General features: G+C 41.6%; 1 protein-coding gene across 2 annotated transcripts in view; it reads right to left on the bottom strand.

Annotated features, from left to right (window-relative positions):
• The window catches only part of KCNK5 (potassium two pore domain channel subfamily K member 5), a 63,517-nt gene that overhangs the window by 6,015 nt on the left and 39,859 nt on the right, over window positions 1–17,643 (bottom strand). For both annotated transcript variants that reach the window (XM_084623971.1, XM_084623972.1), the window contains 3 exons: window positions 3,289–3,400; window positions 1,822–1,988; window positions 574–742 (listed from right to left, as the gene is read on the bottom strand). In XM_084623971.1, coding sequence (XP_084480097.1) covers window positions 574–742; window positions 1,822–1,988; window positions 3,289–3,400 — 448 coding nt within the window. The remainder of the gene's footprint in view (window positions 1–573; window positions 743–1,821; window positions 1,989–3,288; window positions 3,401–17,643) is intronic.

Raw genomic sequence — 17,643 nt, forward strand, 5'->3', positions numbered from 1 at the left:
GAGAAAAAGGGACAATGCTTGCCCCAGTGATGCTATGAGGCTTGTTTCTAAAAAGTTTTGATTGCTCTAAAAGGGTGTGTGTGTGAGGGACCGTGACCTAAAAGTTAAGGGCTCCATGGTTTCCTAGCTCTTTGGCCTAACCCAAGACTTTTTCCACTGATGGGGTTCGATCACAAGCCCTCTGGGTCACTCCCCACATGATGAGACACTTAGCAAAATCCTGTGCTTGCTAGGACCAGTGGAAGTAAGGGCAGTAATGGAGCAGTGTCTCCCACTTCACAATGCCGAGACAACTCTCCTTACCCCCACGCCCAACCTCTGCGGAGCACTGAGCTCAGGGTCTAGGAAGTGCCATTTTGAGAAGTTGCAGGGCTAGCTCCAGAGTCTCGTGGAGTAGTGCTGATCTTTAATAAAAGCTTCAGTAATGCAAAAGCCTCCAGACGCACCCAGATCTCAGGAAGTTGTACTCCCTCCCCCCCCCCCCCCCCCCCCCCCCCGAGACTATTGACATTTACACTGAAGACAGACACACCTCAGGCAATATACAAATAATAAAATAGGGAATTAACTGACCAGCAACAAAGTCTCCAAATCCTATGGTGGTGATTGTGATGAATGAGAAATAGAGACCTTCAATGTAGTCCCAGCCTTCAGTCACCATAAAGACAAAGGGAGGAATGACCAGATGGACTAAGACTCCCCAGACAATGAAAATTGCTGTGCATGTAATTTGTGCCATTCGCTGTGAAGGATGAAGAAAAAAAAATAATTCAGACACACAAGTCAAGTTTTCTTCCACCCCAGCGCATTTTACAGTGTCCATCAATGTTAGCCCGAATACTGCAGTCCATGAGCATATCACCAACCCTGCACAGTGGCTGCTGGAGCAAAAGATAAGGAGTGCTCTGCTAGTAAGGCAGGGGGTTGCAAAAGGCCGGTGGAGGTAGGGGCACAGCTGACAGAAGAGGAGCAAGTGATCAGTGAAGGAGCACTATGGGGTTGACAGGAGATAGCACTGGAGGGTTCAAGAGAAAAAGGAGAGCCAGGGCATGTTATATGAATTAAACATACAGTATTCTGAATTCCTAGGCTTCAGTTCTATCAAAGGGTTTTGGGAACTACACAAGTTGCACTAAGGTGTAGGTGACACCACTAACACCTTTGAGAGAACAGCAGCCCTGTAATGGACATCAGCCTGTTAAATCTCTATAGGCACAACTCATTCTGATGCAGAGAGGCAGAACTTGGCCCCCACAGCACTTAAGCTCTGTGCTGGAGAGATGGGATGCTGTGGCTGGAGAAGCCACAAGAGTGATCACCATACATACTGAAATTCATGGCAGGCGGAGAGAATTTTAGCACTTTCCTTCCCATTCTCCACCAACTCCTGCACAAAACCCATTTACCTGCCTGCGTACATACATTTATTTCACCCTCAATAGTTTACTGTACCTGCTTGGTTTTACTGCATTAACAGTCAGTTATATACACCGATTATACACATTTTTGTAACACTGTTTTGTAAATGTCTCCATATTCACTACAATATTATCAAATGTTTGAAATTACCATATAACCCAGAGGCCCAATCAGGGCCCCATTGTGCTCCATGCTGTACAAACTCTAGTGGTCATGGATCCTGCGTCAGAGAGCTTACAAACAGGGCTGAGTTTTCTCCATTCAATCCATGTAATCCTATTGGAGAATATGGTCCTTAAGAGCCAAGTACACTACCCAGATTAGCAGATAGCCGAAGAACTAGAAGTTCAAGTCACACACCAACCACACCCTGTAGGAGGAAAAAGAAACAGAAATCCATACCAGGCTTACTCCTCGCTTTGTTAGGAACTGGCCCAGCCTCTTGGCACGTCCACCGAAAAACTTCCCCAAAGCACTGATCCATGTCAAGCAGAGAGGAACTCCAAAGAGCCCATAAAATATGCAGAAGACACGTCCAGCGGGTGTCTTAGGAGCAACATTTCCATAGCCTGAAAGAGATAAAAGACCATTTACACAGATGCCAATTCAAGGCAGTGCAGCATATATATAGGGAGTTGTTCCCTGACATCTGCTGTACGAGAAGCCTCAGGTAAGACGCCCCAGATAAGACATGTCGTTTATGAGATCCATTATGAACATCTAAGCCTTGCCCTGGTATTTCTGCAGATAAAGGAAGCCTGGTAGTGAAGAGGTGGAGGAAAGGTTGTGATAGAACACGGTGCCTGGGTCAGGGCTTTGGCCCTCTGATGGCAACAGAGTTTAGCAAATATTCTGAGCACAGCCCCAGTAAGGACAACTAGTCCCATTTCTAACCCTCTGCTAGAATTTTCTTAACTTCCAGTAAAAAGTTCAAGAACGCAAAAACTGGTTTAAAGAACAATGAAGTAAGGCTTTTTTCAAAAGGTTTTTAATAATAGTAACAAGCAGAACATGGTGCTGTATTTGGTTTCACAGTAAGGTTTCCATCTCCACTGGTCAATTTGTATGAGCAAACACTGCGTGTTCCTTGTAAGAACAAACAACAAACAGTGTCCCTGATGTTTTCCTGCATCTTGCAGAGCTCTCTGGACATATCAGCAAAGACCTTCTGTAAAAGCAAAGGCAGATTTTTGCAAGAGAGCAGCAGCTGATTTTGCAAGTTCTGCAGCACAGTCTGTCTGCATAGCCGAGATGAGGAATAAGCCGTACGGTGCAATAGGGTTCCACATGAACAAATCAGCAGTGAGATTAAGGAGAGCGCATCAATTCTGCCCAGCTTTCTCCAAGAAATACAAGAGAGACACAGGAAGGTCTTCAGATCTGTCTCTTTCACTAATGGCAATGCGTTTATCAACAGCTTGTTTGGGAGTGTGTGGGACGGTACAGGATAGGAGAGTTTCACAAAATCTCATGCATGTGTGGATGTGCCAAGCTCCAAGAATATTCCTTTAAGTTAAAGGCAACACTCTACGCTAAATTTATATCACATAGACTTGCAAGTGTAAAACTTGATTGGAACTAAGAATACATTAATCCCACCGTTTCAGCACACAGGATTGTATCTACTCAGCAAGGGAAACATTTCTATTATGTAGTTCAAGGATTTGAGTGCTGTGGACACAGAAATTGAAAAAAAACTGTCATCACCTCACCAAATGTGCCTAAAAGATAAATTTTCTAAGGTTTTTATTGATTTGTATAACTTCCTATAAGCCTTTATCTTCCTTTCAGTGGACAGCCAGTTGGACAAGAGATGGTACCAGTCCACTGGACTTAAAGGCCAGGAGACTTTACATGCTAAATACCCACCGATTGTTGTGATTACTGTAGCAGCAAAGATGACAGCATTAGGCCAATTCCAGTTGTTGAAGGTTTTGTTCCCAGTGATTGCAACCCCTTGCCCAGCAGCATCTGACACCACCTACAAGGAAACAATTTATATATAAAATCATCTGGATGTAATGCCCAACATGAAGCTTGAAGTAGAAAGTTATATTCATCAAGTCTTCCCCTTAGTTCAACCTTGAAAAATGGTAATGAAATTTTACTGGACACCAGGCACAAAGTTTACTCTCCCATCCTTGCTAAGACTGTGGGAAGGGAGAGAGAAGGAGATACAACCAACCATATGAATGGCCATAGTGGGTCAGACCAATGGTCCATCTAGTCTAGTATCCTGTCTTCCGACAGTGGCCAATGCCAGGTGTTTCAGAGGGAATAAACAGAACAGGCAATCATCAAGTGATCCATCCCCTGTCGCTCAATCCCATCTTCTGGAAAACAGAGGCTAGGACACTTCAGAGCATGGTTTTGCATCCCTGCCCATCCTGGCTAATAGCCATTGATAGATCTATCCTCCATGAACTTATCTAGTTCTTTTTTGAGCCCTGTTATAATCACAACATTCTCTGGCAAAGAGTTTCACAGGTTGACTGTGTTGTGTGTGAAGAAATACTTCTTTTTGTTTAAGCCTCCTGCCTATTAATTTCATTGGGTGACCCATAGTTCTTCTGTTATGCAGAGTAAATAACACTTCCTTATTCACTTTCTCTACACCAGTCATGTTTTTTTAAGACCTCTATCCTATCCCCCCTCAGTCATCCCTTTTCCAAGTTGAAGAGTCCTAGTCTTATTAATCTTTCCTCAGATGGAAGCTGTTCTTTACCCCTAATCATTTTTGTTGCCCTTTTCTGTACCTTCTCCAATTCCAATATATCTTTTTTGAGATGGGACGACCAGAACTGCACACAGTATTCAAGGTGCGGGCATGCCATGGATTTATATAGAGGGAATGTAATATTTTCTGTATTATTATCTATCCCTTTACTAATTCCTAACATTCTGTTCGCTTTTTTGACTGCTGCTGCACATTGAGTGGATATTTTCAGAGAACTATTTACAATGACTCCAAGATCTTTCTTGAGTGGTAACAGTTAATTTAGACCCCATCATTTTATATGTATAGTTGGGATTATGTTTTCCAACGTGCATTACTTTGCACTGGGGGACACCACTATTTCTCTCTCCCCATTTTGAAAACTGATCATTTATTCCGAACCTTTGTTTCCTGTCTTTTAACCAGTTACTGATCCACGAGAGGACCTTCTCTCTTATCCCATGACAGCTTACTTTGCTTAAGAGCCTTTGGTGAGGGACCTTGCCAAATGCTTTCTGAAAAACTAAGTACACTATATCCACTTGATTATCCTTGTGCACATGATTGTTGACCCCTCAACAAATTCTAGTAGATTGGTGAGGCACGATTTCCCTTTACAAAAACCATATTGACTCTTTCCCAACAAATCGTGTTCATCTACGTGTCTGATAAGTCTGTTCTTTACTATAGTTTCAACCAATTTGCCTGGTAATGAAGTTAGGTGTACTGGACTGTAATTACTGGGATTGCCTCTGGAGCCTTTTTTGATAATTGACATCACATTAGCTATCCTCCAGTCATCTAGTACAAAATCTGTTTTAAATGACAGGTTACATACCACAGTTAGTAGTTCTGCATTTTCACATTTGAGTTCCTTCAGATGGTCCTGGTGACTTATTACTGTTAAATTTATCAATACCACCTGGTCCTGGTGACTTATTACTGTTAAATTTATCAATTTATTCCAAAATCTCCTCTAATGACACCTCAATCTGGGACAGTTCCTCAGATTTCCCCAATTCATTAATGAAAATGTTCTTGCCTATTAAAACTTTTCTCCCCACAAGTAGAGTTTTGCAAAACTGTAGCAGTGTTTAAACAGGTTTACTTGGGAATAAGCTATAGCTAGAGTTACATGACTCCACACAGCTCATGCGCTAACTCCCACATTATATTGGTGAAGTAGTAGTCAGCTGGTGTCTAGCACAGCTACTGAATATGGTTTAGTGGGGACATATTCTGCAAAACAGTCAATCAAATTTTAAAACTTTCAAACATTGTTACAAGGCCTAGAATAGCTTGGACATGAACAGGGCCTAATGGAATCCTCTGGCCAAGCGACACAAATGCAAAAACAAAAAAGCACAGGCAAGTGCTAGTTCACCTGCTGTCCCTGGCAAAGGCTGATGAGCCAGCACAAAACTGGGCTCCTTTTGGTTTGTTTTCCTTTGCTTAACTTTTCCAAGTTATTTCATGCTATCCGGCCTCTAGTTTCTTGAATCAGCCCTGCTTCTCATTCAGCTTTCTTTCTCATAACATGTCTTTGTATTAACTGAGCTCATTTGAATGCTAAATGTTTGTTTTTTTTTTATAACATTTTGCGGTGGGAAGGGTCAATATTTTTGTTTTTCAGAGCTAGCAAATCATCAGCTCAGGCCTAGAGGGCACTGAAGGCTCATGAAGAATCCTCATATTTGTGGGGATGATCTTTGGAGGTATTTTAGCCTAGACCAGCGTTTCCCAAACTGAATCACAGGGAGGTTGCACTAGAAACAACACCTAAGCACAGTGGCCACAGATAATGTGTATAGAAGTTTACAAGGTTTTAAATAAATAAATAATAATGCATCTGACCACAGTTGTGATATATACTTGAACCTTCCTCACTAGAAACGGTTGGTTACCCAGTTCACTCTTCTGTTCTGTCTACACTAGCGAGCTTACAGGAGCATAGCTGTACCAGTGTAGCTGCACTGCCGTAAGATCACTTGTGTAGCCACTCTGTGCCGACGGGAGAGAGCTCTCCTGTCGACACAGTGCTCTCCACACCGGCACTTCTGTTGGTGTAACTTATGTCACTCAGGGGTGTGTTTTTTCATGCTCCCTGAGCAACATAAATTATACCAACTAAAGTGGTAGTGTAGATATGGCCTTAGGATAGGTCTTTACTAAACTTTTGATTGCAATTAAGTCGAGGTAGTTAACACATTTGTAAAAGCTGGCATGCGTACTCCCCACACATTTGATCCTGGCTATAAATGTTTGTTCTTTACCTTTTAATTGGCAATCAATTATCTCAATTAATTCAAAATTCTAGTGAAGACAAGCCCTTAATAGAAATCCATAACTGATTAGTTAGTCCTTACTCTGCAATTCAAAATGCAATTTAGGACTTCTCCAGTTGCACTCCAGGCACTTTTAATGTAGGCTAGTCTAATCTAAGCACAGAGAAATGATCTCTTCTAGGGTCAGAGACAATACATTGTATGCTGTGTGTTCTCCTTACACTGGCCAATACCATGCAAGTCGGTACGTAGGGTGTGTGTGTGTGTGTGTGTGAGATGTGGATCAGATACTGTACTTAGCACAGACCCCCAAACCCCATGAATAAACACACAGAACTAATTAAATAAATATAATAAAAGCCAGGTTATTTAATTTTGAGCCCTAACACATACAACTACCCTTCCTGCAACAACATTGTCCTCAAAGTGAATTTATTGGGTATGTGGTAGAGAAACACAATTAAAAAAAATTAAAATGCATTTCACTATTGGAGCCCATTTAGAGATAAAAAGAAGTAAGCTTTGGAGTCTGGATGAAGGAATAGGACTACAGATCTCTCTACTGGGGAAGTCTGACAAGCATGCAAGATTGTGTACAATATTTGTTGTAGGCTAAAGGCTATAGCTAGAGGCGCAGGTAGAAAACAGGGCTGGCCTGCTGAGGACTCTTATCAGTTGATAGAAACCATAAAGATGGGTGCTGCTGTAGGCAGATTTGTTGAAGCCACAAGTGCCCCTAGAAGGGGCAGGTGTTATAGACACAGCAAGGTTGACGGAAGAATGCTTCCATTAACCTAGTTACTGAGGCTGGAGTTCCTACAGTGATAGAAAAACCTGTTCTGTCATTGTAGGAAGCATTTGTGTTATGGTGCCACAGTTAAGCTGCTGTAGCCCATACTATACACATGGCCTAAGTCTTTCAATTGCAGCAGCCAGTCAGGTCATACAAAATAGAAATACAGAGTCGAATGCCAGCTGACAGCCCATACACTCCTTCTATGCATGTTGAGCAGGAAGGAAATGAGAAAACTAAGGCCTACATGAGAAAGTTGCATTGGTATAAACTAAGGTGTCAGTTTAAACTGATGTAGTTAAACTGTGTGTGTGGACACTTCTTTGATGCAAGAATGGCTTTTCTGTTTAGTTTAAGTCAGTTGGGAATAGGTTTAAGATAAACTGAAATAAGCTACTCTTGCCTCTTGCACCAAGATCAGCGAATGTCCATACCTACATACAAAGGTATGAGTTTCAGTTCAACAAGTGTGCTTTCTCTGTGTAGACAAAACCTCGGTGAAATCCCAAAATGAGGAAACTCTTGGAACAGATGAACAATTGCTTACACAACCCTCTGATCTCTCCTTTTTTTGGGGCGGGGGTGGGAGGGAGGAAATGAATGGAGCCATTCCAAAATGGACTTCATCAACTCTTGCTAGGGACTGCAGACAGCTTCAAAACCTCACAAATCAGTCGTGTCCAAGGCAGCTGACAGATACGGGGAACTCTGCATGGATGCCTGAACTTCATCCATCACCTGGAGAAGGAGATGTATATTAAAACTGCACTAGATGTTGGTCTAATACCATTCACGCTCCAATTACATCCCATTCTCCAAAACATACTGGATTAGTTTAATTCCTCACAAGACAATTGACCTCAAAATACACACTAAATCCTACATGTTGAAATTTCAGTCTTCATTGACATTGGGCCATTATATCATACCACATTACTGCACCCTCAACTTGAGCTAAGGAGCTCTGTTTACCAGTCTGTGAAAGCAGTTAAGAGCACTATCTGCAAGGAAGGGTGGTTTTAGTCATGTGAGGGAGACACAGCTCAAGAGGAAGAAGGCAGCTAGAATGGAAGAGAATCCCACACCTTGCTTAGTGCCCTTCACAATGATTCAATTAATGTCCTAAGACAGACACAGGGCCAACAATCTTCTCAATACTGTATAAACACTTCAAAATTTAGATTAATAGACTTCCCCCCTGCCAAAGCTACAACTCCCTCTTGTCCACAATGACATGCAATTATCTATGAGCTGCAGTCTTGCCTGACGGTCTCAGCTTTCATCCTTGTCTTAGTACCTTTTGGCTGTAATAAGCCTGTGTGCCACAAGGCACATTCAACATATACAACCCAGCTGTAGGAGCAGAAGATAAAACATTCCTTTCTTCCCTCTCCCACTTCGTATAGAAGTAATGTCCCTTAAACAGCACAAGTTTCTTGGTAGGGACCAAAACTATTACTATTGATAGGGATCAAAACTATTACTTGGTTAAGGTTCCTCTGTAGGAAAAACGTGCAGCCTTGAATCGCATGCCATGTGTTTGATCATACCAGCACGAAATAAAAACACAGGAGATGAAAAATAAGTTAATTTTGGTGCAGAGGGAAAAATATGTAGCAGTTTTCTAAGCAGAGTGCAACTTCTTGACTTTTTTGAAACAATTATGTCTTTTTGACATCAGCAGATAATTCAAGCTGACACTAATAGCATTAAACAGCAAATACATTTTTTGTACAGAAGTTTGTTAGGCTGCTAAAATCTTTTTGAATTCAAATAGATTGTCTCAAAGACATCGCCAACTTTGCCATTCCCCACTCAAGTATATAATTTCCTAGACTCTTGGAGTTATTACTGAACATAAACAGGGATTCTAGAAATGGAATCCAAGAAAGGGAAGAAACTAATACATCTTTCAATGATATCAACTGGAATACGAACTAGAAGGCAAAAGATCATTCCAACATAATCAAGGTGACAAAGTTCTCTCTCTTTCCAAGGTACTTCCCCAAGATAAAATAATGCTCCAATGCAGCCTCAGGTTTCCTTCAGTGACATCTTAACTGTTAACTATTAATGACTGACTTGACTGAGGATTTACCTCAAAGGTCAAAGTGCCAGTCCAATAACTTTCTCCCCTCTGCCCAAGGCTGCATATACAGGAGGTTATCCATGCTAACGTGCCACTTAGATTGTCCATCAAAATAAGGATATGATTGCAAACAAGAACAAAAACATACATATTTTTAAAAAGACAAATTAGTTTTCAGGAAGATAAAAGGGTGAGAAAAAAAGAAAAAAGGATAGATGGATCTCTCTCCTGACATCTTCCTTTTCTGCTAGTATGGAAAGGAGGGGAAAAGAAAACTCGGAGAGCAAAACAAGAATGTTTGGAAAGGCTCAGCCTTTTTACACAACCAAACCATATGCACATATATTTTGGCTGTGCCGACACCCGCATTTTCCCTTCACATTTACTGCTACTGCAATATCAGCACAGCTCCAGTGCTAGCAAAGATGAGAGCGCCACTGAAGACAAGCCACCTACATTTCAACTTTCAAGCTGTCAGATTATGCTCAGAGCAGGTCTTTAAGGCGGGTCTGTCTCAACTGTTGCCAGACCTGCTCTTAGTGCAGTGGTCAGAAATTTGAATAAAAATGGTATTGTGGAGAAGACTTCTGGATCAGTGAAAAGGGGACAAAGGAGAGCATGCACCCAGCCCTCTGAGAAAAGAGCAAGAGAGTGGTGGGGGCTTGGATGAAGAATACAACCGTAGAATGACAAGCAAGCTTGGCCACAGAAACACCCCCCCCCCCCGCCCCGCGCTTGTCTACGCTATTAATTAAAAGTACCTGACCATGTTAAATTACAACTATTAAACAGTTGGGCCCTGCCTGTGTGAACAGCAGTGAGCCATACTGTAGCCAGATATACAAAAGGCATGCCACTTTAGCCCTAGTTTTTAAACTTTAAAAAACAACAACAGACTTTTACATTTTGTCTATGCAAATAAACCTGTACAAGGTCCGTGGCTTTTTTTTTTCTTCCTTCTTTTTAAACAAACCAAACATGTAACATAGTTATTGTCACATCCACAGCAATAAGATGCATCTTTGTTAAACAAATATAGTCAATTTTGCAACACAGCGGGCCTGTACAACCACAGAATACCATTCAGGAGCAAATGGACACTTTATTTTATGAAAGTCTGATTGCACATACATTAGGGAAAAAAATCCACAATACAGCTCTCCTCACAAGGGAGAAAAAAAATTGACATTGGTCTCACACACAGTCTCCTTGTTTAGACACCTGCAGTGATTTTCTGGCTCATCTCCCATCCAGGTAAGTTCTTTAATTGGCGTGTTATGGCTGTAACTAGCACAGCATTATCTGAAGATAAGTCAGTGCATTCAAAACTTTAATCTGCCCAGATAAGGCAGAAGAATGAGATGTACATTATGACGTACAGATTTCCGGAGCATTAGCTAGGTGGGAGAGCTGAATATGGTAGGTAACTACAGGGATGCTACAAGCCAGAATAGTTCACCCTGCCCAACAGGCACTTTATTTCTGCCTATAAAGGACAGCAAGAAACCACTTGGCCCAAAGACTAGGTCCCCCTTTAGATTAGCTGCATTTCATCTCTTTGCATAAACCCAGTCAAGTCATTATCCAAGTCATGCTGGGCAGATGTGATCACATAAGCCAGTGGCAGTTGCATAGATAATCTCTGCACATCCTTTCTTACATTTACCCATTAGATTCAGTGGCTCTTAACTTGCAATTTGTTTTATGTTGCGCTCATTGAACAAAACAGTTCTCCCAGTTTCTCACTTTCATGGCATTTTAAAACCCCGCAGTGGGAACAATGATCTTGTCCTAATACGAAATAATTCTCTTTAGTCAGAGAGGGTCGGACTAACCGAATCCTTTAAGCCTAGAATCAGCACAGTCAGCTTTCTTTATACTCTCACCATGGCAGCACCATATTTACTCTATATGCAACAGTGGTCAGTACTGAATCCTGCATTTGAGAGCATACTCTATTGGTTAAACCAGTAGTTGCTGTTCCCTGTCAGTAGCCCTTTGCTCTGTCCCCTGCTCTGACCCCAACACTGAATAACCATAGATACGTTAGGCTTTGTCGACACTGGAACTTCATTGGCAAAACTTTTTTTGTTCAGGGGTGTTAAAACACACACACACACACACACCCCGAATGACAAAAGTTTTACCGATGAAAACCGCCGGTGTGAACAGCAAATCCTTTTCCTGATCAACTACCTTCTACATAATATGCACTTAGTATTTGGCTCCTTTACAGCAGACTCAGTTAATATTTACTCGCCCACGTCACCAAAAAGCTCTGAATTCCCATAACCTGCTCATGTTTCTTTTCATTACTTGCTGTACCTCAGATTTTAACTGAGATCTCATTTTTCATGCCTATATCCAGAGACTTGAACGTAAATTTAAAGATAGAAAACACTATGGATCAGTTATCTATCTAATCACAGGTACATGCAACACCAACAATTTAGCCAATTACAATAAAATGTCCAGAAGCATAGGGTTTGCATTTATAATCAGATGAAACTTCACACTGCTATTCCTCTTTCAGCAGCAACAGAGTGAAATAGCAGAAGACAACTAATCCTCAGGCAATCGGCACCACAGTCACATCTTTGATTTTACTTACATCCCATTTCAAGAGGGGAAGGGAGATCAAGTCAACAAACGTGAAAGGAAAGAGTCCCAGGGCTAGATATGCTTGTATGTATGCATCCATAGGGTAGCAATGGCTCAGGCTAAGGGGAGAGAAGTCTCCACCTGTACCTACTGAAAGAGAACTTCCATCCCTCTTTTTTGTCCCTGGTTGTCAGGAAGGTCTCTGTAGTAAAAGCATTCATGTAGAAAGAACCTGAAGTGGGCTGCAATGGTAATAATGGAGCAGACTATGGTGGAGGGAGTTATATTCAGAGGGGGCAAAAAATAAAATAACCTTACTTGGAAAGCGCTTACTCAGACCCCTCTAGAAAGTCCTATATTAATGCAGGTGAGCATATGTACATTCCCAAGAAAATAAGAGACCCAATCCCAACATGAAGGGCAAAGGAGGTGAAAGCAATTCACGCTGCATTATCTCCATATTCAGCTACCTAGAGACAGAGGCCTAGTCTATATTCAGAGTTGCATCAGTTTAACTCTAGGCATTATTTATGGAATTGAGTTAAAATAAAATCAATATAAACCAGATTATTAACCTAAATTAAACAGAAATAAGAGTGTTGGCACAGGATTTTGCACAATTTGAACTACTTTGGTTTAAAGCCACACCTAGTATTAAACCTGCGCAGCTATTGAACATGGGTAAGCCCAGAAACCAAGAGACAATATTAGAAGGATGCAAAGCCCTTTGTATGCTAGTAAAGAAATAAGTGTTTGGCCCTGAAAATAATCAGAGTTCATACATTCAGTAGCTTGAATATAATAATATCGTGACCTTTGCAATATTAAAGAAGAAACTGATTCACAGGTTCAGTTATTCACTAAGGCAATCTTCTTCTGGGAGATTCACAGTTGGTGTGAATGAGTTTAGGCACGTTACATATGATGGAGTTAAAGTCTGAAGATTTCAACAAACCTTGAGTGTATCAGTACTAGCAGACAGTATTCCCCACTTGTCTGTAGCAGACAGAGATTGTTGTGTTAATTTTTAGCAATGAAAGTTTCATTTTATGAACTCTCACAATCTAGCCTTTGCTATGTGACCTGCAGTACTACAAAAAAGGATTTAAAGCCAACAGAGCCCTTTTATGTACTGTAACCTGATACAGTATACAGGGTAAAATAAATATTCTCATCTGTAAACACTCTTGGGCCAGGGGTGGAAGAGAAGGTGATTATCTGATTAGTGGCCTTATCAAAGTGTAAACTTAGACATTAAACTGTTTTCTGCCTTTTCCTCTTGATAAAAATTTCTACACAAGTTTTCCCCTCTCATGTCTGCCTAAAGGGGCTCAATTTTATACTTTTCCCCTTATTTCTGAAAATAACCACTCTACAGTAAGGTACCCTTTGCTTGCCACCATCCTTGCTTCTGCTAGCCAAAAAACCAAAGTGGCATGGGACCAGAAATATGGTCAAGAAATGGAGAGAATACAAAAGGTTACAACAGAAGGCCTGTGTAGCAAAAATGCAAGAATGGTGGTGAAGGGGGAGGTTATAGCTCATGACTTCAGGGACAGCTGAAAAAACTGCAAAGGAAGGAACCAAAGCACATGTAGCAGTGTACAAAACAGCTGCATCCTTTTAAGTCTCTCCTTCTACTTTTGTATATTTCTCCCAGTCATTTGGTATGAGGCAAGTTGTTCATGGTATGTGTGTAATGTACGAATTCTCAGGAACACAGGACAACGGCTCCTTCCAAATGGATCTAAAATCAGCAGGAAAGCACACATTTTTGGTTATTGCCCATCCCAGTTTTCCGTCTCAGACATAATGACAGCATCATCCTGATTGTTCACTTGGCCCCTCAATCCTCAGCTGCTTGAAACACGCTGGCACATGACCAGGGTCAGTGTGCACAGCCAAGCAAGTGAGCCGTTCAGGAAGCCTCAGGCACTTGATAAAGTGTCTATGGGACTCTGGAAATCAACAGGACTTAGGATGGTTGACCTTTCATTTCCCCTCTCTCTCAGCATTATCTGGGGCTGGAATATTATTTTGATGTTCATCAGGATAACAGCCATGCCAGATGAGAAAAAAAAATGTTTAGGAGAGTCCTGGATTTCCTAGTTTGCTTTTGTGGGAATGGTGTGTGACCTTTTTTTGTAGAAAGAAAAATAAGACAGGTTAATCACATTGTCTCAAGCTAACAGGCAACACTCTGGTGCCTTACAAATCTGTGAGAACTTAACTGTCATTTATGATCTATGTAGCATGTAGTTGATAGGAGGCGTGTGGGGCAAAGCCTCCAGGATATGAGTCAGCAGCAGCATTCATTTGCACCTGCACGAGGGAAGGATGGCGAGTTATAAAGCAAGTGAGAAATAAATTCCAGATTTTAAATAAGAGACAGCCGTTGGCTGCACAAATTCAATTCCTGCTCAACGGAGAGTGTTGTAAACAGACCCTCAGTTAGAGGAGATGCTTTGAGAGGTGTCTCCTCCCAGGCATCTAATCCCAGCACTCCAGATTTCAAGGTTCTCTGCATATCCTAGAATTTCTGTAGCAGTTTGATTCTTCCCAAGCAGAACATTAGCAGAATCCCATCTAGCAGCACCACATGATAATCGCTTTGAATAGTTTATGACACAAGGGGGCCAAAACCAGTAACAAACTGTTGAAATTTGCATGCAGAGGCTGCAATGTATTTCAAATAATCAGATGTCATCAAGGTATAGGAATTAGGTGTTGAAAACTGCAAATAAGAATAAGCCTAATAAAACCATAGTCAACAATACCTGAATAATTAATTAGTAACACATATTTAATATCACTGGAGAGAGAGTTCCTCCTCCCTCACTATGGGGGAAAAAAAATCGCAAAGAACAGGTGTTAGCTACACTGTTTACATTCCCAGATAACACATTTACACATAAAAAATATGTGTATGGTCTCTTTTGTAGTCATATACTGCCTTTAATAAAAGGCTGATTAAATAGTATCAGCTAGCAACAATCATTTCAACTATTGTTTTAACTGATTTTTTTATCTTAACAGAATCCCACAGCAAGCCAAAAGCAAAGTTAACTAAGTTTCAACTGCTCTTTTCCCAGTCTTATTCAATGTATAGCTTCGTGTACTACAGTGGAACACTAACAGGCTTTCACTTTGGGATGCATCAAAAATAATCTAGTAGTGGGTGTGTCAACATTTTAAATTACAATTCTGAAGTGTGCACGTGACCCGCTCAGTTTTCCTCAATCCTCAGAAGAAGGGGAATGTCTTCTCTAAACAGGGGTCAAGTCAACATGACGTGACAAAGTTTTAACAAGATGAGCACCAACTGCTGCTAGCTACGCTAGCAATTCTTTTAAACAAACCAGAGTTATCTTTACAGGCAGAACATGAAGCTTTAATGAGCCCTTAGACAAGTCATATGCAATTTAGTTATCAAATAAGATTAAAAAATAAAAACAAAGAACTTTGGCTCCATGGTACCTAACACCGGTAAGTGGTTAAGCTAAAAAGCTGCTCCTTTTCCATTTGCCCAGTCAGTTTCTCAGCTTTTCATGCTAATTATGCAACAGTGCAGCTCTGCACATAGATATTTGGAAGATCCAAGTTACGCTACTTATACTTATTGCTCCTAACTTTACTCTGTCCACAACCAAGACTTAAACTGAGCAAATTTCTCCTTACCTCATAGAGAGCGTCCAGCACATATAGAGCCTCCAGCTTCATACAGAGATGTCCCTGCCTCTGAGCCTGATATTTGAAGCATACAAGTAAATAATGCGTGCCAGGTTGCTGCTTTGCCTATTGCTTTTGAAAAAGGACCACAAGATATGATTTGGGAGATGGCAGGCCAGACTATTTTGCTGCTGTTTTTACAGCCTAAGTCTATTAATTAATTGCTCGGTATCTTCAGAATTCAACTTTGGGTTTTTAGAAACCACTAATGGGGATTTTTTTCTTCCTTTCCTTTGCCATTTCTACTCCTTGCAATACTGCTTTATCAGCAGACTGGCTAATTTTGAAGAAGGAAGAGAACACCTAACCAGCTTGCACTGCACAGGACTTTAGAACCAGTTAGGTTCCAAAGAAAGCAATAAAGCATAGATGAGGAGGGGAGGCTAAGGATCAGTGCTGGAGGTTCTTCCAAATTCACTTATTAGCCAGAAAAGAAAACACAGAACAGATTGTTCTAGCATAAATACATGAAGACCAAGATGACAAACATAGCAAAGCATGTAAAATACTAAGAAACCTAATATGATATGGCAAAAATATTCTTCCCTCAATTACTGTACCACCCACTCCTTGCCTTGAAGAAGGCCATGTTTAGTTCCAAAACAAAAAACAACATGGTTATCTAGAACAGGGGATAAAAAGAAAAAAAAAAAAAGCCATGCTCTTGCAACACAAACATTAACGTTATTGTGGCCTAGGGGAAGTTAGTTTCAGGTCTTTGTACAGGTATGAAGAACAACTAAGGGAGATGAGCAACAACTGACAAGGCTTTGATCTTCAAGAGTATCTATTCTGGGTGCCCAAAACCACTATGATACATATCATAACTGGGCTAAGGGAGATACAAATGTGAGTCAGTTGTCCAGGATTCCATCCTGCAGCCTCTGACTACATGAGCACTAGCCCCAGTAAAAAGTTATTGAAAGGGGTTCAGCATCAACCTCATACAGACACTGCTATTTGCATCTCCACTGAACTTTAGACCTTACTGCATGGTCTACAGACAACAAGCAGAAAACATGGGAAAGGAACCTCCTTTCAGTTCTACATCATTGTATTTGAAGAAAACTTTTGTTACTTCTTTGACTCTGACCAATACTAGCCATTTCTGGTTAATAAGTTACAGATCATCCTTGAAGAGGCTCAGGGGTGCAGGCTCCGAGTGGCACTTACCTCAAGTGACTCCCAGAAGCAGTGGCATGTCCTTTCTCCAGCTCCTATGCAGAGGCGCCGCCAGGTGGCTGTGCACACTGCCCCATCCGCCGGCACCACCCCTGCAGCTCCCATTGGAGCACCGGAGGGGGCCATTGGCATGCACAGGAGCCGGAGTGGGGCCATGCTGCAACTTCTGGGAGCCGCGTGGTGCGGCCCCTGACCCTGAGCTCTGGCTGGAGCGCTGGAATGGGGCTAAGCCACGTGGTGCAGCCCCCGACCCAGGCCGGAGTGCCAGAGCTGGGCAAGCCCCAGACTCCCGCGGGCCATAGTTTGCCCACCCCTGGTCTAAAGAGAAAAATATTGTCAACAGCACCTAGGAGGAGGAAAATAAGACCTATTTAAGAAATTCTGGAAACAGAATGGTAGCAAATCGGAGTAGAAAAAACCACTAGATAAGTAAGTCTTTCCCTTCTGCACCTCTACAAAGGTAGGAAAGATTTCTAGGTGGTTACTCACAGAGAGATAACATTTTCAAAAAGCTCCTAGATTCCATTGACTTTATGGGATTTAGGAACTGAAGTGCTTTTGAAATTTTTACCACGAGCACATTTACATGGGGACACTCAGGGTAGGTCTACACTACAAGCGCTACAGTAGCACAGACGCTTTGCTGCTGTTATAGTGTAGACACTTAATACAGTGACAGAAAACATGGTTATTAACCTTTCATAACTACTGTTCTTCGAGATGTGTTGCTCATGTCCATTTCATTGTAGGGGCTCGCCACATGCACCGGTGCTAGAAATTTTTCTCTCAGTGGTATCTGTAGGGGACTGGCTCTGGCAACCTCCGGAGT

The sequence above is a fragment of the Lepidochelys olivacea genome (genome assembly GCF_965140295.1).
Source record: "Lepidochelys olivacea isolate rLepOli2 genome assembly, chromosome: 3".
Taxonomy (NCBI): Eukaryota; Metazoa; Chordata; order Testudines; family Cheloniidae; genus Lepidochelys; species Lepidochelys olivacea.